This window comes from Rhyacophila brunnea, unplaced genomic scaffold (genome assembly GCF_057557595.1).
Source record: "Rhyacophila brunnea isolate RB1 unplaced genomic scaffold, BYU_Rbru_1.0 scaffold_1, whole genome shotgun sequence".
NCBI classification, from domain to species: Eukaryota; Metazoa; Arthropoda; class Insecta; order Trichoptera; family Rhyacophilidae; genus Rhyacophila; species Rhyacophila brunnea.
Genome location: NW_028232751.1, coordinates 7302996 through 7327864, shown reverse-complemented (window position 1 = coordinate 7327864; position 24869 = coordinate 7302996). Strand labels below are relative to the sequence as shown.

General features: G+C 33.7%; 1 protein-coding gene across 1 annotated transcript in view; it reads left to right on the top strand.

Moving 5' to 3' along the window:
* Window positions 1-24869, top strand: part of LOC147079440 (proton-coupled amino acid transporter-like protein acs) — a 68034-nt gene that overhangs the window by 17344 nt on the left and 25821 nt on the right. The window contains exon 2 of the mRNA XM_085960466.1: window positions 14943-15055. Within this exon, the coding sequence (XP_085816592.1) occupies window positions 14994-15055 (62 nt within the window). The 5' untranslated portion in view covers window positions 14943-14993. The remainder of the gene's footprint in view (window positions 1-14942; window positions 15056-24869) is intronic.

Sequence of the window (24869 nt, the reverse complement as noted above, 5' to 3'; positions counted from 1 at the left end):
AGTTGCTAGGACCCTCTTAGCAACCAACAATAATAACTTTCCATACAAAACAGAATTAACTGAAAATGAATTCAATTCTGCTTAAAATGGCTAAAAGAATGCATTGTCGTCGTGTTCTGATATATTCTAAAAGTTTCAAATGTCTAGCTAGTCGGAAAGTTGGCTAAAAATCTTCAATCGTCCATTATAAATCTTGGACAAACAAGAAAAAAATTGTACTGGACAAACAAGAGTATGAGCTAATAAAAACGTGGTAATAATAAAGATATCTATGTGTCATTTATTTGTGTGGTAATGCGAAAATATTCATCTGTACTGATATGAGTATTAATATAATAATAATCCCAATAATATGAAAAGTCTCTCGAGAAAGGACCTTCAGAGGTAAACATTTTTACAAGAACTGAAATATTGCATAATATTTCTTACCGCAACAGATTTTCACCCCATTTCCACGAAATATATTCAATTCTGATGCATATTAATTTCCGGAAATCTCCTCTCGGGGCCAGGTCATGAAATTACTGAGGTAAAGTTTACTTAATTTTACTGTAATTCTTATTAACCTTTTTCTTCTTATTCTTATTGTACCATCCCCTATGGGAGGTCGGGCACTACCAGGACGATCTTAACTTTGTTATTTGCTATTCGTGATAGTTCAGTGGAGCTGCACTCGTAGGAATCACTAAGGTTCTTAAACCACAAAACCACGCCTTCCATCGATTTTTCCTTGGTTGACACTATAGAGGTATTAAATAAAAAGAGGGGTAAGAAATCGGCTTTTTCATACAACTGAATGAAGCAGGCCAACAATAGCCGACATCTTTTGAGAAATAACGACGCGATAAAAGAAAATGCAGGGCACCACAGAGGATTTACTTTGGTCATTATAACGTACCCATATAATATAATGTTAACGTGGAAATTTTACCGCAAATTGATTACCAGCCTGCCTCACCATACTTTTTCACCATACTTGCCTGCTTCACCATACTTTCATATAACCTGCCGCCCCTAGGTTGACACGTTGGGGAATACTATACCTTTGTCCTCTCATAATGTGGCGAAGGTACTGTAGTTTTCTGGTTTTGATACTACGCATAACTTTTCGATCCTCTCCCATTCGATTGAGAACTTCAACTTTTCAGATTAACCTTTTTACTACCAATTTTACTAGGTGTATACCTAGTGGCGAAGGGTGAATTTTGGAAAGAGGTAGGCTGTGGAGTAACACGCTTGTCAGATATATTTACGGGAAATAAGAAGATAACCCAATATTACTACTAATGAATAGGTACACTAAATCGATGAAATTTCTAAAGCTCAATTAGTTTGATATAATTAGTTTATAAATAAGCAATTATTTTGAAATATGTATTTTCCTTAACAATTATAAACGTAACATACGCTCAAAATATATAACCAATCATATTTGAAAATATCCGTTGTTGTGCATAATATGTTCCATAACAATTCATAATTTAACCCGTAAAACTAGACATTTTAAAATACTTCTATATTTAAAGCACAGACTTAGGTATAAATAACTGATAAATAAAAATAGCGAGATAAATTGTTTAATATTTTTTAACATCAATCAATATTTAAATGTGATTGAATCCCATAGAAATTATTTTTTAAATTATCTTCTTATTAATAATTATTTTGAATAAATGTGCTCTTGTGTATGTAGGCGCTAACTAAACAACCTATGATTTCGGAATAAAAAGCAAGACTGTGACTAGCGTCACGTGACTGAAATGCATACAAGCCACGTTATCTTAAATTCCCATCGAATATTTCATAATATAGTTGAATCCAGACGGCGCTACTCGCGATAGTTATGGTTATAAACCTTACTAAATAAAATAAAACTATGTACTTACTTCTAAATTCTGACGATAGATGACCCTCAATTATCTTGGATTTTTCAGTGTGTTTATTTATTTTTTAAATTAAATTATTTACTTGAAGATCCATTTTTCTTAGAAGATAGGCTTTAAATAATCGCCGACTATGAAGCCTTCGCCACTGGAGTATATCTCTAGGCTAGCTATTTTTGGAATGAATAATCCCGTGAAAAATATGAAAAAAGCATAAAATGATTAAAATTTGTGAAATCTAACCAAATTAACACGTTTCTCATTACTTATTTCAATAACAACTTATTCCATAAAAAACGATTTTAAAAGCTCGGAAAAAATAAAATACGATAATACAGGTATGTATTTTTTGTTTTCATATATATTTGCATGGAAAAAGATAATATTGTGTACTGTAAATTTAAATAAAATATATATGATGCATATTTGCATCATTATGCATTCAGGCCATTTTTACCGCGTTTTTCTTAGCTCGTATTCTTGTTTGCCCGGTGGTTGTTTATCCAGTACAAATCTTGCAATCAATTTTTAACTTACTTCCCGACTAGCTAGACATTTGAAACTTTTAGAATATATCAGAACACGGTGCCAATACAGTTTTTTAATATTTTTAGCCGTTTTTAAGTAGAATTGAATCCATTTTCAGTTAATTTTTGTTTTAAGTTTTGAATGAAAAGTTATTTCGGAAGAATTCCGTAATCCAATCTACTATTATTGATTGCTAAGGAGGTGGTCCTAGCAACTAAATTATTAATATATCGACCATATCCGATCCCAATAAGATCATATATGGGCCTCTTAGAATGGAGGTTTGTATTAACAGATTTTCTTTTTACGAGACATGGATGTCAGCCACTTGCTCAACCTATAAGGTCCATACTCGGACTCATACACAAATTGAAAAACAATGTGTGCACTTGCTAGACCCAGGGTTCGAACCTGGGAACCAGTCTAACTAAAATGGATTATTATTTTTTATAGTAATTTTAAATAATAGAAATAGTCAATAATTATCTTCATTTTTTATACTTACTGCTTCTACTTAGACGCCATATAGAAAGTAGCATTTAAAAAATCTTACTTTCGTTGTTAAATTCCAAAGTGGAAAATTAACCAAAAATTAATTATTTACAAATTGATTTAATTATTACCATTACACGTGTATTAATTATCCAATCACACCTATCAATTATACATAATAGTATGTAAGTAACATAACATAATGTTCTACTGAACCATATTATTTAATCATTAAGCTCACATACATTGTAAAGTGTAAAGGCAAAAAAATAATAAATTGGTATACATATGGAAGTAGGGAACAATCTGTTGGCTTTGTAGGAAATATAATATTGTGTATGTTTATAATATTATGTTATTGCGTTTTCCTATCGTATAAATTAACATTACATCAGCATGCAAAACAAATTCATACCATTAAAGGGATTTGTGTAGCTTCGTCGTTCAAAATTAAGAAAAGCACGTAATTAAATAGGAACTATGTGTCGAATATTCCAAAAATTCCAAAAAATAAATATTCATAAAAAATGTCGCAAATCTTGAAAATTCAAAAATTGATTCTTTTTCAGTGAATTCTAATGTCCTTAATTATTTTATTTATTTTTTTTACAACGTTTTTCTTAGCTCGTATTCTTAATCCAGTGGTTTTTTGTCCGGTACAAATCTTGCAATCGATTTTTAACTAACTTCCCGACTAGCTAGACATTTGAAACTTTTAGAATATATCAGAAAACGGTGCCAATGCATTTTTTTATTACTTTTAGCCATCTTTAAGTAGAATTGAATTTATTTTCAGTTAATTCTGTTTTGTATGAAAAGTTATTTCGATACCATTATTGGTTGCTAACAAAATTATTAATATATACGTGGGTTACTATAGAAATCAATATGACATTTCAGTATTATTTTTATCAAGTACAATTTTTTTGATCGTTTAAGCTAATCAAGTCAAGTTTATATGATTCAACAGAAAATTTAAAAATGTTGTAAGTATATAAAAAGTTCTTTTTATCTTTTAGTTATTTCTAATATGATTATTGCTCAATTATAGCAAATAACTTTAAGTATAGCGATTTGGAGAAAAGTATTATGTCATTTGCACTGATCTCTAAAACACGAACTGAGTGCCACCCGAATTCCTCTGTAGGTATAAAGACTATGAGCCTGTTTCATTTTCATACAAATTTGGCACTTGTTGCCAATTTTATTTCGCGTATTCAAAGATGGCAGTGGTTTTACCACCTTTTGAAATTATTCTATTGATAATATAGTAAAATATATGTATTAAGCATATTTTACATTAGATACTTTGCAATACTTGCAATACTTTGCAATACTTTGCAATACTTTGCACATACTTTGCAATTTTGAATAAATTTTAAGTTCGGTATTTATCACAATACCTGTATTGTATGATGGTCCCACGATGGCCGAGCAGCTTACGGGTCGGCTTATAATGTCATGGGTCCCAGGTTCGAATCCTGGGTCTGGCAAATACACATATTATTGTTTTTAAATTTGTGTTTGGAGTCAGAATATGGACCTAATAAGCTGAGCAAGTGGCTAATATCCATTTTTCGAGAAAAACAAAACGAAAATCTATTAATACAAACCTCCACTCTGGAGAACTCAATTTTTATAAAAATATAGATGTGTATTACTTGAAATCCTTTTTATTTATATCAAATTTAGATTCAATATTGGGACCATACCTAAATAAGATTTGATATAATTAAAAAGGATTTCAAGTTATAAATACATTTATATTTTTATAAAAGTCGATGCTTTTTTTTAAATTAATATAAAAATATTAAAACTATGAATTAGTTAGAAATTTTAATAATAATAAGATAGGATCTTTTAACCAATTCACAGTTTATCTTCGACTTAAAATAAAAAATGTTTTACTTTTTAATGTTTTCAGATACTAATTTATATGTTCCAAATTCCAAGCTTCGCATTTTTTCGCTATGTGCATCTGGTATATAAAGAATTCGCTTTAATGCAATAATATGCTTAATACAAAACAAGGGACCAATGGAAAATGCGTGGATGGCTAACAATCATTTTCCAGAGAAAAAAACATCAATATAACTTCCAGCAGTTGCGAAAATGTCAATTTAATTTTTATTTTTACCGACACTGTGTCTTTCCGCATATAATTATTAACCTTTGACTCTATAAACATGAGATGTTACGAAGATAATAATAGAATCGATGCTCTGAGGAGCTCCTCAAAGTCTTGTATGCCTCTTTGTACTCTTAATGTTATATTGGTAGTTGATGTTCTCAGTGTATGGAACAGAAAATTGAACAACCCACCTGTTGATTGAAGATAACAGGAAAGTATTCCAGTGGGAGTCAAGTATCACTCCATAAAAAATAATCTAAAACCACGAAGAAATTAAATAAAAGCTTCTTCTTCTTGTTGTGCCATCCCCTAGCCTAGGCGATCTTAGATTTGTCGTCTGCTACCCGGAACAATTTAGTGGAGCTGCACTCATACCAATCATGGGGATTCTTAAGACACGAAATGCGGCGTCGTCGTAATATTGAAGTGAGAATATTGAAATGACATTTTGACATTTCATATTGATTTCCATAGTAACGCACGTACATATTAATAATTTAGTTGCTAGGAACCCCCTTAGCAACCAATAATAGTGTTTTACTTTTTACGATTTTTTTCCAAAATAACTTTCCATACAAAACAGAATTAACTAAAAATGAATTCAATTCTACTTAAAGACGGCTAAAAGTATTAAAATAATGCATTGGCACCGTGTTCTGATATATTCTAAAAGTTTCAAATGTCTAGCTAGTCGGGAAGTAAGTTAAAAATTGATTGCAACATTTGTATTGAAACAAGAAAAAATTGTACTGGACATACAACAATACGAGCTAATAAAAACGTGGTAAAAGATAGAGGTGCATTTGCATGTTTTTACATAACAATTCTATGTCCGGTACGTTAAAAATGCTAATATGTACAGTTCCCTCCAAAGTCCGTGTTGAAAGGCGATACCTGTAGGTATTTATTCTAACTAATAATGACGAAAAAGCTGTTTCATAAAGAAATATTTGGTCAAAATACGATTTCCAACGCAGCAAATTGCGATTTATTCTGCCTCATTAATTCATTCTGCCGCGGTATCTAATTATTATTAGAAGGGCGGGATACATATACCCAATGTATAATCTAAAACAGCTATGTTATGTAATTGTGCAGTATTTTTGAAAAAAAAATACAATTTACCAGTGTGCACTATTGATGTCAGATCTCCATAGCTGACCTCCAATATTCGCCACTGACATATATTATTATGTAGGTTAGTAATTTGAGTATGTACCATTTCTAATTATAAACCCATTACCAGGGAACTCAGACATAATGGGAACTGAAATACATAACGGGTAAGGCGATAGCAGGTAACCGACTCGAGTAAGGAAGAACCGGGTTAAACTTACACACGTGTCAAGAATACGTTTTACGTCGAATACTGAAAACTGCTCTCGGTTTATGCATTTACGCTCATTTAATGTTGGGGTATTTATTACACACACTATTGCACGTGCATAATGCATGCTTCATTTTCGTAGGACACTCACACATTCAAAACCCTGCATCAAGATGCGGTGTATTGAATATAGCCTATCGGTATTCTATTTATTATCTGTTCTGTGCCCATTACACTTTCCACCCTCTGATAAAGTAACCTATTATATCATCGCACGCTTAATAATAAAGTGACCTAATCCAAAAAATGCGATTTTTCACGAAAGCCAAAAAAACAGATTTATGTACACATCAATTAAATATTGATTTTAGGATGTATAGGACTTATAATGATAATTTGTCAAATTGAGATATATATACTGAAGTAATTTAATCAATTTATTAATTATTTGTAGGGATTTAAACAAATATAATATATTATTTTAAGTCAATTCATTACAAAATATTCCAAATTGTTTTGAACGTTGTAAATTGTAAAACGACCTACATAAAAAAAACCTAAATGTATATCTCATATTTTGTATTATGTCTTAATTAGTCATAACACATTTAAACATTTTTTTGTAAAAAAGGGACATAAGTACGAATAAGTCACTTTATCATGAAATATTCATGTTAAAATTTACCTTATTTTTTTTAGAAAAACGCCATAAACTGTAGTGAGTCCATAGAGGTATTAAATAAAAAGAGGGGCAAGGAATCGGCTTTCTCATACAACTGAATGAAGCAGGCCAACAATACCGACAACTTACGAGAAATAGCGTCGCGATAAAAAAAAAATCAGTGCATCACGGAGGATTTACTTTGGTCATTATAACGTACCAATATTATGTTAAGGTGGAAATTTTGCGGCAACTTGATTACCAGCCCGCGTCACCATACTAGCCTGCTTCACCATACTTTCATATAACCTGCCGTCCCTAGAGTGAGTCACTTTATTACGCAGGCAGTTGATGAAAACGGTAAGTGTGAAAGATACCCATGTATTGGTATTTCACTCTTTCGTTGAAAGAATCTATGTTTTTACATTTTAGCCCAATACCTAGATGGTGTTTTATTAACTCGGTTTATCATTATAACCCAAAAACTCAAATTTTGAGTTAGGTCACTTTATTATTGAGCGTGCGTCGTGTCACCATTATTTATTATTATCACTTATCAGAATACTCAGCTGGAATTTATAAATAATTACACAATTATAATTATATGATAAATATGTAATAAAAATATAATAATTGGAATGAACTCTTCTATAATGGCCATCATTGGCCCATTGTTATGATGGGTTATGACATTGATTTTCTTTGTATTATAATAGTCACCTTAAATCTCATTGAACAATACGTAATGGATTTTTACTTGAGACTATTATAAAAGGATATATTTCACTGCAGTAATTAATACACCTTTTTATTCTTCATGGACATACATCAACATTGACAATGCATCGACATTGACATTACACCACTGCACATTTATGTACTGAAATATGACTATATTCTAAAACATTAGAGCGAGAGGTTTAAAAGAATACTATTTGTATTATGCTGTATTATTATTATATTGTATTATTATATTGTATTATGCAGTCATCAAATGTTTAAAATAAATATAAAGGATAATAAGGCTTCGAAATTATATAAATAGATTATCTACAACGTTTAACGCTTTCGCTGCTGAAGAGATAATGAGATTTTAATTGCCCCCTTTAGAATGCACGTTAATTACATCGATCGGCCGCCTGGTCATTACGCGCCGTGTGCGTCTTCCGCGTCCAAAGTATTAAGGAATGTCGAGGATCATCCTTTAAAAATAGAAAAAAAGCTCCATTTTGACCCACGCTGAGCACGTCCGCCCTTAATCCAACGAAAACAAATAAGTATGAATGAAAAACTCTGCACAATTTCGTCGTATCGCCCAAAGTATACCAAAACTATTATGTTTTTGGTTTAAGCAGGATTTCTTACGTTTCTTTAACGTGCAATCGTGACTGGCGGAAAATCTGCAAGTAGAAAAATTCAGTCGACTTGGTTAGGATAGCAGTCGAATCGATATTAATAGCGAATACCTGTCACCTGCGGATGACATTATTGTATTTGCGAGTAACTCAAAAGACCTCCAGAGCAGTAATAAAGGTAGGGATTGCAATACCGGTATTCCAGTATTTATCAATACCGAAATACCGGTTTTAAAAACCCAAAATACCGGAATTTTCGGTATTAAGAAAGCACACTCGTTTACGTTTTTGAAAATGAATTATAAGTTATGTGCTGCTAAAACGCAAATAATATTGAGTGAATACAACATACTTGATTACATATTATTTAAATTCGGTTTCACGCATAAATATGTGGTGTCTAAAAACTACCCCTTGCTATTTTTAATTATATACCCACCACTTGTACTTATTTATTCCTTAGTACGTCGATTATTAACTTTTATTTGTCAATAATTTTGGTGTCATATCGGACTCTTGCTCTAGATCATGGGTGGCCAACCTTTTCAGCAGCCGGGCCAGATTCTATAAATGAGATTTCCTACCGGGCCGCAAAACCGATTTTTTTATAATACAAAACAAAAAAGAAATATATATTATATATATTAATAAAATAAAACAGAATCAGAATCAGAATCAAACATATTTATTAGATTAGACTTTTTTAAATAATAAAAAATAAACAAAATAATATTAAAATAATCAATTTTAGTGAGAAGTTAGTTTTTGTGTGGCAAAACTAAGTGCATCAATATCGATATCGAGTGAGGTTGTTCCTTCACCCAAACAGTTTTCCAAATACACATCAGTGATTCGTGTTCTCACTCGGGATTTGATATGCTTCATCCGACTAAAAAGCTGTTCACACGTGTAAGTGTTTCCAAATAGCGAAGTCATCATTAGAGCTTGTTTGTAAAATGTAGGATATGTCTCCTTGTCCAAATATGTTTTGTAAAACTCTTCCAAACCAACCTGATGGAATTTCTCCTTTAACTATTCATCGCAACATATTTCACAGTGTTCCATTTGTAAATTTCCCGGTAATAAATTCACGTCTACGGAGAATGGCGTTGCAAATGCAGCAAAAAGCACACGGTGCTTTTTGAAATCTTGAGCCAGTATTGAATCTCAATTTGCAAAATTAGCACATCTAGTGGCAGCATTTGATATTATTTTTATTTTCTCATTGCTCCACGGGCCACAAGTTGACACCCAGTGGGCCGCAGGTTGGCCACCCATACACTAGATTAAATAAACATGCATTTTATCCAGTAATGAGCTTGAGCTCGACGGTATTGCTGCTCTACGCTTTAGGTATTATGTACATACCTTTATATTTCTGATGTTGTCTTTATAAGAATATGTATCAACATGATCTATATTATGTATATAGTATATCCAGTTACTTGTGAATTACGTTAAGTTGATTAAATGGAACTGCAGGACGCGTGCAGCTATGTATACAATCAGAGTTTTGGAACGGACCCTTTTTTGAATTACTCCGCTCCAGCTCCACTCCGGGACCTAATACTTGCTCCGGCTACGCTCCGGGTAAAAAGTTCTAATAAGTAGGTTAAAATAATTGTCATTTTCATTATTAATTCTATTAAACAAAAGCTGACAGCAAATCGTCTCTCATTTTTTGCCTCTCCTGTCAAAAAAGTTAGGTTATTTATCACTCAGTGATCACGGCAGTGTTTCCATATTTCAAATAATTCCAGTGTTGCAAAAATAAATGTCAAATTATACTATTTTCATTGGTTTTTAGGACGAAAATTTAATAATAAAAAAACATCCGGAGCAGTGGAGCGCTATAAATTTCCGGTGCTCCAGGTAAAATCCCATAGCTCCAGTGCTCCTGCTCCGAGTTCCGCTCCAACGCTCTGTATACAATAGTATCCATGACGTACTAAACAACTGTTCTACAACCCGCAGAATCGATGAAATCGGTACGTGACAGTGTATAATTTGGGACCTAAAATAGTATAGCTAAGGGAGGTATTCATCGAGCTGTAGATCGACCTCAGCTGATGGTGATGGCATTTGGTGGCTTTTGTATGGCGTAGAGGTCTACGCGTCTACGCCATACAGCGTAGAGGCATCAGGTCAATCAGTGGGTCTATTCTATACTTATCGACCGCTAAAGTGATAAAGTAATAAATATTATCATACTGAGGGTAGGTTTGTATCAAAATATTAGCACTTATTGTAACAATTACACGAAGTTGGTTTTTATTGTTGCAATAAGTGCTATATTTTAACAGCACCTATCTTGCTGCTGTTGAAATATCGCACTTATTGCAACAATAAAAACCAACTTCGTGTAATTGTTACAATAAGTGCTAATATTTTGATACAAACCTACCCTAAGTTTGATACTATTTATCACTTTAGTGTTCGATAAGTATAGAATAGACCCACAGGTGGTGGCCCACATTCACATTATAGAAAATAAGTCTATTGACATCCCACAGTTAAATAAATAAGTCAGGTTTTATTTTATTCATGTGTCATAATATCATTGTATAGTAGAACCTCGATTATCCGGATTTACTTATATCCGTACTTCTTTATACTTCTTTAGGCGCGTTTGGAAAATCAAATCAAAGAGTATTTTTGGCGTGTGACATGTAACACTTAATTTATTTTTTCACACAAAAATAAACGCACTCGATTGGATTCGAACCACCGATTGTTCGGTTATCAGCCGAACGCACTGCCTTTATGCCACAGTATGATAATGCAATCGTGACGATTATACAGTATAATATTATAGTTAAGAATTGTTCCGTTGCCTAGGCAGCGAATTTATTATTGTCGGCCATTTTAAATTCCTTACGTAAACAATCTATTAAACGTCATAGTGGCAGTTGTTACTTTAAAATTAAAAACAACGATAAATAATTATATAATTTAGTAATATAAGTTAAAGCGTATAGAAATAAACCAACGGCGCCCTAATAAGTGGTCCTTTTTCTTGAGTGTGTAATTTAACAAGATAATTAAGAGCTAGTCGTCGTAGCTAGTTATCTCAAGTTTTTTTTTGTTTTGTTACGCCAAAGAAGTATAACTTCTAACGCACGTACATAAGTACACACACCAATTTTTTTTTTATTTAATATGGAACATGTTTTACTCATGATCTCCGGTCCGGTCTCAGGTTCGAATCCTGTGTCTGGCAAGTTCACATATTGTTTTTCAATTTGTGTCTGTCAGGGTATGGACTTAATAGGTTGAGCAAGTGGCGGACATCCATTTCTCGTAAAAAAAAATCTGTTAATACAAACCTCTACACTGTGGAGGCCCATATAATCCTATTAGGATCGGACATGGTCGAAAAACAAAATTGTTTGATTCGGTTAAGTACTTTGACAAATAAATTTTCTTTCGAATTCGGACAACCAGCATTCAGAGAATCAGTAGGCAAAGTATGTTCCATGTTTAATAATTTTAGCCGTCAGGGTTTAAGTAACCGTCATCTGAGAGGCCCAGGGGAGCGAAGTTCCCCCCCCCCCCCCCCCCCTCCGCAAGGCGCCAAGTTTTTGAACAGTTAAAAGTTCGTTTATTATTAGGCGACAGTAAAAAACCTTAGGATCAAAAAGAAAAATAAAATCCCAGAACCAGTCACAAAACATATTGTTAGGCTTCAATCCACGCAATTTCCTCGGGTTTGGACTGATGTACGGCTGAAACTCCTCTAGGTAAAACAGACATGCAGCATGACTCCACGATGTACTTCATGTTCTGAATCTCACCCCACTCGCAATGTACCTATAGACTCTATCAGTCCCCACTTCTGCCTGACGGTTTCGAAACCGTAAATAGCTTAAAACTTATTGTAAAATATTTATAATAAATTCGCCTCAAAATCAATATGCTGGCCTTTAGAGCCTTATTTCTTTTAAATAATAAAATAAATGTAACGTACGCTATTTAAGCGATTACAAAATTTCCGAGTAAAGTTGGTTTTCTGTGGTTTGTTGGTTTTTAAATTTTAGTTTGTTGATAATTTACAAAACATTCAAAAACATAATAATCTGATTTATCAGAGAAAGCCAAACGTACAAATAGCTGCCCTGAGAATTAATTGATATTTTTAGACTTACCAATATATTCACGCTATACACGAATTTAGGATTAATTTTAGACTTATTAATTTATTAGTTGTAAAACAAATAATTAATAAACTCATTTTAATCTTTCTTCTCATGGAAGGAATATTAATAAGAATAGCTTTTTTGAAAATGCTAGTTCTTATGTAGGTTTTTTTTTAATTACAAAAAACTCTTAACATTTTTTCTGCCGACTAGTATTTTTTCAAATCCGTGAAACCCCACTGCTAAAAGTTGGTAATTCGATAGTTTAGGTATTTAGAGTTAACAACAAAGTGTGTATGTGTCTGTATATATCTAAATATATATGCTAGAAAAAAAATCAGGGACATCCGATATAAAACATGTACATAAAGCACAAAGAAATTAACATTATGCCTGATTTTATAGGGATGTCAAACTTTCAAATTGCAATTACTACATAAAATGATTTTGAGACTTAGCAACATTTGGCAGTAGCCTCATGACGTGGGGCTGCTGCCAAACGTTTGTAAGTCGATAATTTAGGTATTTAGCGAGAACGGACTATGTATGTATATTATATAAATTTGTATGCTAGAAAAAAAATCTAGGTCATACGATATAAAGAACATGCACATAAAATGCAAGGAAATTAGCATTAAGCGTGATTTTAGAGAGCATGTCAAACTTCAAATTGCAATTACTCGATAACCTGATTTCGAGACTTACCAACTTTTGGCAGTAACTTACGATATATCATGATCAGCGCTGTCCAACTTCTTTTAGGCCGCGGGCCATTTTTTTTAGCAAACATTTCGGGGCCAAAGAGGATAGGTAAATGAAAAGTTAGTTAATATCAATTCAAAACTTATTTTTTTATAAAAAAAAAAAAAAAAAATAACTCATAACTTTACTAGAAATAATAAAAACAATAATATTAATAAGTTAAAATTTTTTTTTGGAAAAAATGTTATTCATCATAAATTAATTACGTTTACAAAACAAAGTATATTATACTTATACGTACTTATATGGTATTTAATGGGAGCATTGTGACCTTAGTTGTTGAGCAACAATTTCTTTCTATGTCAATATCAACATTTGTTGTGGCAAGTCTAATTATATTTTCAAGCATGGAGTCCTTCAAGCTGTTTCTATATTTTGATTTTATGTATTTCATGACATAGAAGGCAAATGAGGAAATTAATAAATATACTTCCGAACATAAAAATGATTTGAGATGCAATAAATAGGTCAGCCTGAAGGTCGCATAATTCCAATTGATATTTATGATCAACAGAGCTAATATCGATATTGAATGGATCACTGAATAAATTAATACTCAGCTTAAGGTCATTAAATTAAGAAAATCTTATATTAAAATCTTCAATCAGGGTGTCTAATTTAAAATTAAGCAGTATTTCTTTGTTTTGAAAAAGTATGTTTAATTACTAGTATTATTAATTACTAACACAATTTTATATTTTCTTTCACCGGACATATTAATTATTATCAAATATTAATTCTGACAAAGTTTTGCTCCCCAATGCTTGATGAAAAATTTGCTGTACAGCTCGCGGGCCGCAAAAAAAAATGGCGGTCCACCAGTTGGACAGCGCTGAGTTAGATCAACAATATAGCCGCTCTCTAAAGTGCTTGACGAATGTTGAATCAGCTAGCTTTCCTGTTGCGTACAAAATTATTAGTATTTATCAGGGAACTCAGAAATAATGGGAACTGAAATACATAACGGGTAAGGCGATAGCAGGTAACCGACTCGAGTAAGGAAGAATCCGTGTTAAACTTACGCACGTGTCAAGAATACGTTTTACGTCGAATACTGAAAACTGTTCTCGGTTTATGCATTTACGCTCATTTAATGTTGGTGTATTACACCATGGATCCCACATCGTAAAACGGGCCCCCAGGCTAGGATCTTTGGCGGGCCCCCCTACCTATCGCTAAGAATAAAGGCAGTATGTACGCGGTAAAAATAATCTGTATAGTGTTTTATTATATATTTTAATACATCCATACGAATTATGGAGATGTCGAGTGTTGATACACAATTAAAAATTGTATCGTACAACCACATAACTTTAAATAATATTATTGAAAGAAAATAGCACCCCAGGCGACCTTTTTTTACTATTAAAGCAAATTTGTGATGTGTGTTTATCTCACTTATCTGGTCGATTCGCTTCACCAGGCCCCTCCTGAGCCCGGGCCCCCAGGCCAGAGCCCTGTCCGCCCCCACTATGTGGGGCCCATGTATCACACACACTATTGCACGTGCATAATGCGTGCTTCATTTTCGTAGGACACTTACACATTCAAAAGCTTGCTTCAACATGCGGCGTATTGAATATAGCCTATCTGTATTCTATTTATTATCTGTTCTGTGGTATTTATATACATATATATTATAATATATTGTTATTGTATTGTTTCAGACATTTAACAACTCGTGTTCTGCGTAAACGGCAGCTGAATCTTTGCAGAAGATGTCCGTGAAAAATGGAGAAGGTATCACTCTGCAAACTTTTGGCGCCGCTGAGAAACCCAAGTAAGTAAACATAATTATTTATCAATATTAATACCATAAAAACATAAAATTATACTCAAAAATTAGCTGTAGTCTTGAAATTTATTAAACTTACGTTTTCATAATTCATATACCGTAAATATTAAAATATATTTATCGCAAATATAGATATAATATATATATATATATATATATACAGTGGCGGCTCGACGACTTTCTAGGTGGTGGGGTTTAGCCATTAATTATTAAATCTACATACCTACATACTTTCATATATTATACAATATGTACCAAGCTACTTATAATAATATGATTTTATAAATGAGAAAATGAGTAATTTTTTAGAATAAATAATATGATTATCTCAGTCGTTACTTAATCACACCTGAAAAGCGTACTTAATTAATTATAATGATTATTTTAGACTTATCATTATCAGTTTCATATAGGGGTTATTTGATTCGCTCCCCAGTATGAGTACACTAACGCTAATCCATTCACATCCTTTGTAGAACTAGATTATTTGTACTGTGGCGACGGGATAAGACTGCGTGATCCGGTCAGCGTAATAAAGTAGGTATATTATGACAATGATAAAAATATCGGACGTGTATTGTTGACATGATAACGATATGGGGATGGTCCCTACTAACCCTTAAGGTAGAGCCGCCTCTGTATATATATCGACGTTGTTTAGGAATAAATGCGTAACCCTCACAGAACAAATTTTACATGAGAGGCAAAAAACGTTTTTTGAATGATTTTGGTACAATATTACTTAAAAAAAGGCACAGACATTGGGTGCAAGATGATTGATGATTTGGTGTAATATCTATTTGATCTAATAATAATTAAAGAAAATTATTACAGAAAAATCATTCAAATTAAGGGTTATTTTAAGTTTTTATTTTAGTTAATTTAATTAAAGCTCAATTAAAACCTGAATTTAGATAATAATTCGGCATTTGCGGCTTACTTCCTTTTTACAGAACGTGTATTTAGATACGTTGTTAATATCTAATAAAAGCAAAGTTTTTCGAAAAATCGAAGGTTACGCCCTTTTTCCTAAAATACAGTCGATATAATATATATATTAATATAAACAATCTATACGTAAAACAATAATATTCTTGTTATAGATATTCTATTGTTATTTTTTTAGTAGTGTAAAAGTCGTGCTATTGTTTTAGTAACAAGTATGTAGATAACTAACATGTAAATACTTTTACTAGGTTTACTAAGTGTTCCTTTGGCTAATAGGTATATACTATATATAGTATATAATATATTGGAAACTCCAAACATGTTATTCAAACGAAATTTTAAAATAATTGACAATGCTCTTTTTTTGTTCGCAATTCTTAATTTATTATTTATTTAAGATCTGTTATTTTTAACATTTCTACCCTTATTGAAAGAGCCGTTCTACACGAGCGGGTGAAACGCCACGGTTTACCGGCTACCGAACGCCTCAAAATTTACTACACGTGACTATATAGAAACGGCTAATCTGAGCGAGCAAAACACAAGCACTGTGACTGATAAGTGATAACACATGACGAAATGGCATGATATTGTAATCGGTGCAATAGGGTAGCCGATCGCTAACGCCTCCCGACACGTTCCGGTCGTCGCCCGTTTTCCGAACCCTTCCTCGTTCGTGTAAACAGGTTAATTATTATAAACTATTGGTTTTGTTTGATTGTGCAGTCTGTAGTTGCTAATCCGTGGCGCTTCACGTACTCGTGTAGAATGGCCCTAAAGCAAATGACCTTAATCGAGTTTGGCAAACGGTATCGCCTAAATACATTTTTAATTCACGTCAATGGTCTTTCCCCTTTGTTATCAATTGCAGATTTAAAGCTTTTGATAGAGATTTTTCGTGAAATATTGAGACAAGTATGTTTTTATTTCTCGAGAATCCTTAAAGCGCCGGCTTGACGCTCATGCCTTACGACAAGCTTACCTGCGCAAACCGGTTTGTATCCGGAAGCCCGTGTGTAGGGAATCCAATCCCGAGCCAAAATTCTGATCCCGGGATTTCGGGATTACAATTTGACAATCCCGAGATCCCGGGACTAGTCCCGGGATTGGCATTTTTTTCATTGTTAATATAAAATTTTTATATTTACAAATAACATTGATAAAATCAGTCAAAAATAAATCTAGTATAATTTATACTATACATTTATTGTTAATATTGTATACGTTCAATCTTGGAAATACACAAGTTTAATGGAGTAAATAATATTTTAATATAAATAATAATGTGAATTTAATATGAGATTGCTGTTTCTGATAGTAAAGACATAATGAATGGATTAGCGAGATTTAAAATAATAAAGCAAATAATCATGGCGTACTTATGGCCTTTCCGCTTCATAAATCTAATTAGTCAGCCAAACATGAAACTGCCGTAAAACGTATGATATCATGGTAGAACTCCTAGTAGAATTTCCAATCTTTCTCATTTTTAATAATTCATGTGAAAAAATAAAATGAATCGGCAACCTATACATGGGTATAAATCAAACTTCATTCAAACTCAGTTTATTTCTAATGTAGTTATTTTTTATTAAAAGTATTTTTTTGTTTTATTTTCGCTTTTATTTTATTTTCCATAAAAATTGATAAAAAAATCAATCCCGAAATCCCGGGATTATGTTTATCAATCCCGGGATTCATAGGTATCGAAAATAGCTCGAGAACCCGGGATCCCGGGATTGGAATCCCTACCCGTGTGTATGGACGGGAAACGGAAGCTCGCACAAACCTAAAAGCGCTGTAAAGTCTATACCGCGCAGGCAAGTCGCTGACGTATAGCCGGCGCATAAGAATCTAATATCCTTTAATTCAAAAATGGAAAATTAGTTATACAGGTGCACTGAGATAATTTCTAAAAGCGATTTGAAAGTTTCAAAAAATTGATAGAATGGGGCCTACCATAAAAGTGCACACAGCGTTTTCTTTTGACTCTATATTTTTTCAAATTATTTTTCAGACCGTAGGGTTTCTATCAAACTGGGATTGTTTGGTCTTAGCTTTCTACGGTATTTCCAAAGTGTTATTTCATAGGATTACACAAAAATAATGACCTTTGTTGGATGCATAATATTATAGTTAAAACAAGTTAACTTTTCAAAAATATATTTATTGGCGCGCGACTTAAGCGTCAGCCTACAGCGCCGTGAGTTCCAGGCTCAAATCCTGGGTCTGACAAGTACACATATTTTTTTTCAATTTGTGTATGGACTTAGTAGGTTGAGCAAGTGGCTGACATCCATTTCTCGTAAAAACAAAATCTGTTAATACAAACCTCCACTCAGTGGAGGCACATAATATGATCTTATTATAATCGGACATGGTCGGGAAAAAAGTTTTAAGCATAAACGCTGTTGGCACAGTGTGTACAGATTGAAAGTTGGAAAAATATAATGTTATTTTATATCCCACGAACTCATTTCTTCTGTTAACCCCACAATCTTTTAAGGTCGTCCACGCTGTATAAATGCTCTTCTGGATTAAAATAAATGTGCTTTGTTGATGTTATGTGTAATTTTAAATATATTTGTGTCTAAAAATACAATATGTCAGTTCGACAGCTTTCCAGATTAGATTTGACACATGCCCGTCCTTCTCTTCTGATTATTCATAGAAACTATTTGGCCGTCTAGGTCTCTTATTCGTACACCGTCACTATAAGTCGTTAACGTCTGATTGAAACCTTGAAATCGAAATGGTTTGACGAAATCAAAATTTTATTCCTTCAAAAAATTCAACAATTTCTGTAGGTATGTCAGAAGTAAAAGGTCGGGTGACACATATTAGAAATTGTTCATACGAGGCCAAAAAGTAAAATAATGAAACTTTTTTGGCACATAATATGTATTCAATTGCTAAATTTATGTATACGTTGTCTTAATACTTTTAAGTCGTTGACAGAAGACTATTATTCTGCTACAACTCAATGAAATGATTTTCGGTGATCAGGTATACATTAAAAACATAAGGTTTGCCAAAAGAGAAACATTCATTTTTTCGAGGCCAAATCTCTACTTACAAAATTAATTTATTAAATAAATGATTGGACAAAAACAATTCGCCGTAGTTCAGTTATGCAGAACGAGTGCGTTTCGGCACACGCGTATTCGCGGATCTGTCACACTGATTTGATCTGAAGTTATATGATGATATACGACTTGCAGTTAAGTGTTCGCAGTTGCACGGTAGGTACGGTACACTGGATGTTTTAAATGGGTTAAGTGTTGTACTGGTGAATTAACTACTGAAGCTAATGTTCAATCGGCGACAAGGCGTCACAGAAGGTCTCCGCGTGGCGGTGATCCGGGTAGGCTCCAACGTCAGCTTCGGCGTCGGGAGCGGCGGGCCGCACGACATGCAGAGGCTGCGAGAAGCCTGACCGAAGACTTCGCGGCTGCACAGTCTATAGAAGCGGCGCCCAGACTGAGCATCTACATCAGGAGTAGTCCTCAAGCAGGACAATCCAGGTAGGCGGCGGCTTCCGTTTCGGCCTCCAGAGCCACTAGGCATCGGGCTGAATTCTGGTGGTGGCTGGATTCTGTGTCTTGCTGTGGCTTTGGCTTGCGTCTTACGGGTCGGTGACAATGATTGTCTGGTATGATGGAAGCCTCCGCAGTTCCTTGATGTTTATATAACTCGGCCGTGCGACTGTCGTTAATGTGAAATTCACTTTGCAGTGGTCCTTCGGATGCCTCTCATCTCGTAAGAATACATTTGACCCGAGTTATAAACTTGGCTCTTGAGCTGTTGCATGCTATTAATCTATACGGTATAAATTCTGATGTGTCTTTCATCTATAAATTGGCTTCGAATATCGTAAACCTAAAAGACGGCCTTTAATCCGAAGGTACTTTGGCCCGTTTCAGACGGGACACCGGTGTCGCACTCGATATAACATATGAGGCCTTTGTATTCGAATTAAGGGACATTTCTATTATGTTTATGAAAGCTCCAGAGCTAATGAGTCAACGCATAATTTCGCGTTATAAATTAGAACATAAAACTGTCTGCGGTAATAAAAACACTGAGCACTGTCGGCGGCTTGAGAATGTAGCGACCGACGGAAAAGTGTACCGGACACGCGTTGACTCATTAGCTATAGGGCGACAAAGGCCTCCTATATTATATCGAGCGCGACACCGGTGTCCCGTCTGAAACGGGTCTTTGTAGATGCGGGCGTCTCCTCTCCGTAGTGGTCTTCGAGCAATTGGACCGATTTGGCGCTATCACTCGCTCCTAAGTAACTTCAAAAATCGCAATAAAAAAGATCGAAACTATAGATTCAAGATGTTTTTTAAATTCAATAAAGAATTCTATTTAAACGCGAAGCCCGTGTGGAGTGGAGTGATTTAATGCTCGGACTAATCTAATTCTAATAACGCTATCCAGAACCAGTATTTAAGAACACTTTCAAAATTAGCTGATTCGTATCATGGGAGATTTAGTACAAAACAATAATGTTAGACGAATAAAAACGGCCATTATTTTTCTTTCTTGCAATTGTATCTGTTAATTATTTAATCTTCATGCGTTTTTAATAGGTTAATTGTGTGGATTAAACCCAGACTTGTCCAACCCACAAATACGAAAAAACTGAGAAAGACATCTCATCGCTATTAAATATTCATTTTTTGTCAGGTTCAAACAATATCTAAACTAAACTATCACTATACGCCCACGGTGGCCGCGCGGCTTAAGCGTTGGACTATCACGCCGTGGGTTCCAGGTTCGAATCCTGGGTCTGGCAAATACACATATTGTTTTTCAATTTGTGTGAGTCAGGGTATGGACCTAATAGGTTGAGTAAGTGGCTGACATCCATTTCTCGTAAAAAATAAAATCTGTTAATAGAAACCTCCTCTCTGTGGAGGCCCATATGATCATATTAGGATCGGACATGGTCGGAAAAAAATATATATCACTCAAAATTGTCTTATTATTACAACACAACATACAGTCATTTCTTACAATCATATAAAATAATTATATTTGTATATTCCACATAAAAATGGCGGACAAGTCTGACAATCGTGAAATGCTGGAAGAAAAAGATTTTTCAACAGATAACAGTGAATACAAGCCTTCAAGGAATTCATTTGATAAATTGTCAGGTATTTCGCTGAAACAATATTGAGTTTTTTTTTTCAATGAATCTATAACTTTAACACTAATTATCTTAGAACTGAATGGAGAAGTCTGGTTCTGGTCCAAACAATTAATAGTATACGTAGAGGCCTCGCGCGTGTGCTACAATCGGGCCTAGCACATGTTAGGACCTGCCCTGGTTATAATATTATTTTGACGCCTCTCGAAATCCTCAAACTAGGACCATCGTATTAGTTAGACACCGTGCCTAGGCTCTACAAACCTTTTAGGACCTACGAACTTTTTACACGGCATTATCTAATGTGCAAATTTGGCGGCTTTCGTGGTGCAGTGGGTAAAGCGCTGGCCTTCCGCCCGAGCGTTCTGGGTTCGATTCCCAGTCATGACAAAAACATTTATGTGTTTTTCTCAAAGCCTGGGTGTTTGTGATTGTTCAAAATTACTAACAACCACCTTGTACGAAAAAGCAAGGACATGGTTATTAATAATTCAAAAAAGAAAAAAAAAATGTGCAAATTTGCAAGTTATTTTATCGTTTATCCCATAACATTATTTTATAAATTTATCATTGGGGATCTGCTTCTACGTTCGCGCTTGTTCCTAATGTAGAGATAAATAATTCTGGATGCTATATTAATTTTATATTCGGAAACATATTACACGCCGTCACGCATCAATTTGAGTGCGAATCATGACTACGAGTACTATAGATTTTTATCGTCATATATTCTCGAAAATACTAAAAACTCTTCAATAAATTTATTCAGTAGTCCCTTTGCTTTTTGAATAATTTAATCTGTAGTTACTGATTTGTCCAGTAAGACATTGAAACATTTGTCAAGAGCATTATAACTTTCGCGTTTTTTGTTATCTCACGTATTTATCAATTCTATTTAATTCTATTAAATATATATATATAAAGTACTACTTAACTATTTACCCACAATTTGAAAAGTTCTCGTTAAAATATTAAAATAAAATCGCATTTAAATTTTCTCGGTAAAGAATTATGTTTGAAAGTTACTCTTTCAATCATCGACCAAGATACAAAAAAGTTGTATCTTCTTAAACAAGTAAAATAATTGTTATTAATCACCGATAATTTAACTTACTAATTATTTTTAATTACAGCTCAATATCTTAATTCTAACTAATTTCATTAATACCCACAGTTGGTTGTTGACTCTTTTTTTTCTACGTATCGAAAAGTTTTTTATTTGCCTATATCCATTATCTATACAATTCATGGTGTTACTGCCAAAAGTTGGCAAGTCTCGAAATCATATTATAAAATAATTGCAATTTGAAAGATTAGCATGTCGCCTAAAATCAGGCATAATGCAAATTATGTGTGCTTTATGTACATATTCTAAATATCGGATGATCTCGATTATTTTTCTTCCATACATACATATAGGTTGCTGCCAAAAGTCGATATTTTATGTATTTAAAGTTAACAACGGATTATGTGTCTGCTTAAAAAAATCAAGGTCATTCGATATATTATAGAACATGCAAATAAAGCATAAAGAAACTAGCATTATACCTGATTTTAGAGGGCATGTCAAACTTCAAATTGCAATTACTCCATAAGACGATTTCGAGACATACCTACTTTTGGCACGTAACCCACGATATTGTGATAATATCGTCACTGTTCTGGCAGAAGACACTAATTCGAAAAAACGACATATTGAGTTAGTTATACCAAAATGTTCCTTATTTCAAACTTTACCGTCTGGACACCTTCTTAATAAATAAACAGTCTTTATTTTAAAGTCATCCTTTTTACGATTACTTAATTAACTCAGATGATAGACCATTTCAAACATTTTAACAACTTCAAAGTCAAATTACTCAAAACTAGTATTCTCCAGTTAGTGTGTTCTGCCAGAACAGAGACGACATATTATCATCGCTATTACAAAGATTTGCAGTTTAATTTTTCATTTATACATTTATGTATTAGGTGAAAATACTGATTGGTTGCTACGTAAATATTTTCACTGAAGCGTAAATTTTATATTTTGTATGGTATCCCGTGACGCGAAAAACGTTGTAAATCGAGAGATTGTACATATTATATTAATAAATAAAATATCACTAAAATCAAAATTTTCTAAATGTTCTTATAAAATAATAGTACATCCATATCGCCGTTCTCCGTGTTTGCGTGACAGTGTCAGAGTCGGCTGACACCTTCGATTTAATTTACCTGATTATTGTAACAGCGATCTGTCGGTCAGTATGTCAGCGAATCCTAGTTTGTGTGTCCAAAAGATTTGTGTTTTATGCATTTTGGTAGGTCATTTCTTCTCATTCGCTTGATCATTGAGACCAGTGACGTCCCGTGGGGGTAGGCAGATTGAGCATCGCTTGGGGGCGGCTGTTACTCGAAGGGCGGCAAATCGAGTAGAATCATTTGGTATAAGTACTTATATAGAAGTAACTACCTAAACTGAGTACCTACTTAATAACGAAAATATCGGTACAGTTCGGTTATGAGGAATACAGCGGCAAACGCATTTTGAAAATAGCCGATATACTGGATTGTTTGTTAGGTTAACCTAACCAAACCTAACCTAACCTAACCTAACCTAACCTAACCTAACCTAACCTAACCTAACCTAACCCAACCTAACCTAAACTAATCCAAACGAACAAAAAATCCAGTATTTAGGATATTTTCAAAATGCGTTTTCCGCTGTATTCCTCATAACCGAACTGTACCAAAATATCTATCCTTTCAAAAATTCAGCTCACTGGTTGGAAACAAAATGTAAGTAGGTAATTAGCATAATTGGTTTAATAAGACTTTAATTTTTTGTCGGGTTCGCGATGTCTAGCTTACTTCCGTTGCCCTTCGACGTAATTGGTGACTAGAAACGACACGAGCACGGATGATAAAAAATATTGTATAAAAAATGCGGCGGCATAATATGGTGCTGCCCAGGGGCGGCATTTTGTCTAGGGACGTCACTGATTGAGACCGTCCTCGGATGGTTCACGCGTATGTTGGTTTCGACTACTTCGATTGAGGAGGAGTACCTATGTGTTGGGGCCGAGCCCTTCCTGGCATGTTTTGTGAATGTCATATGTTATAGTTTTTTTAAGTTTTTGGGTACCTGGACTACAGAACTTAAGAATGCATACGTTTTAACTAATTTGCTTTAAATCATGGGTGGCCAACCTTTTCAGCAGCCGGGCCGGATTCTCAAAAAGAGATTTCCTACCGGGCCGCACAACCGATTTTTTTATTATACAAAACAAAAATGAAAAATATATTAATAAAATAAAACAAAAATGAGAATCAAATATATTTATTAGATTGGACTTTTTTTTTAAATAAAAAAAATAATCAAAATAATATAAAAATAATAAATTTTAGTGAGAAGTTTGATTTTGTGTGGCAGAACTAAGTGCCTCAATATCGATATCGAGTGAGGTTATTCCTACACGCAAACAGTTTTGCAAATGCACCTCAGTATTTATTCGTATTCTCACAGTCATCTTTAGAGCATGTTTGTAAAATGCAGGATATTTCTCCTTGTCCAAATGAGTTTTGTAAAACTCTTCCTAACCAACCTTATGGAATTTCTCCTTTAACTGTTCATCGAAACATATTAATTAATTCACAATATTCCATTCGTAAATTTCCCAGTAATAAATTCTTGTCTACGGAGAATGG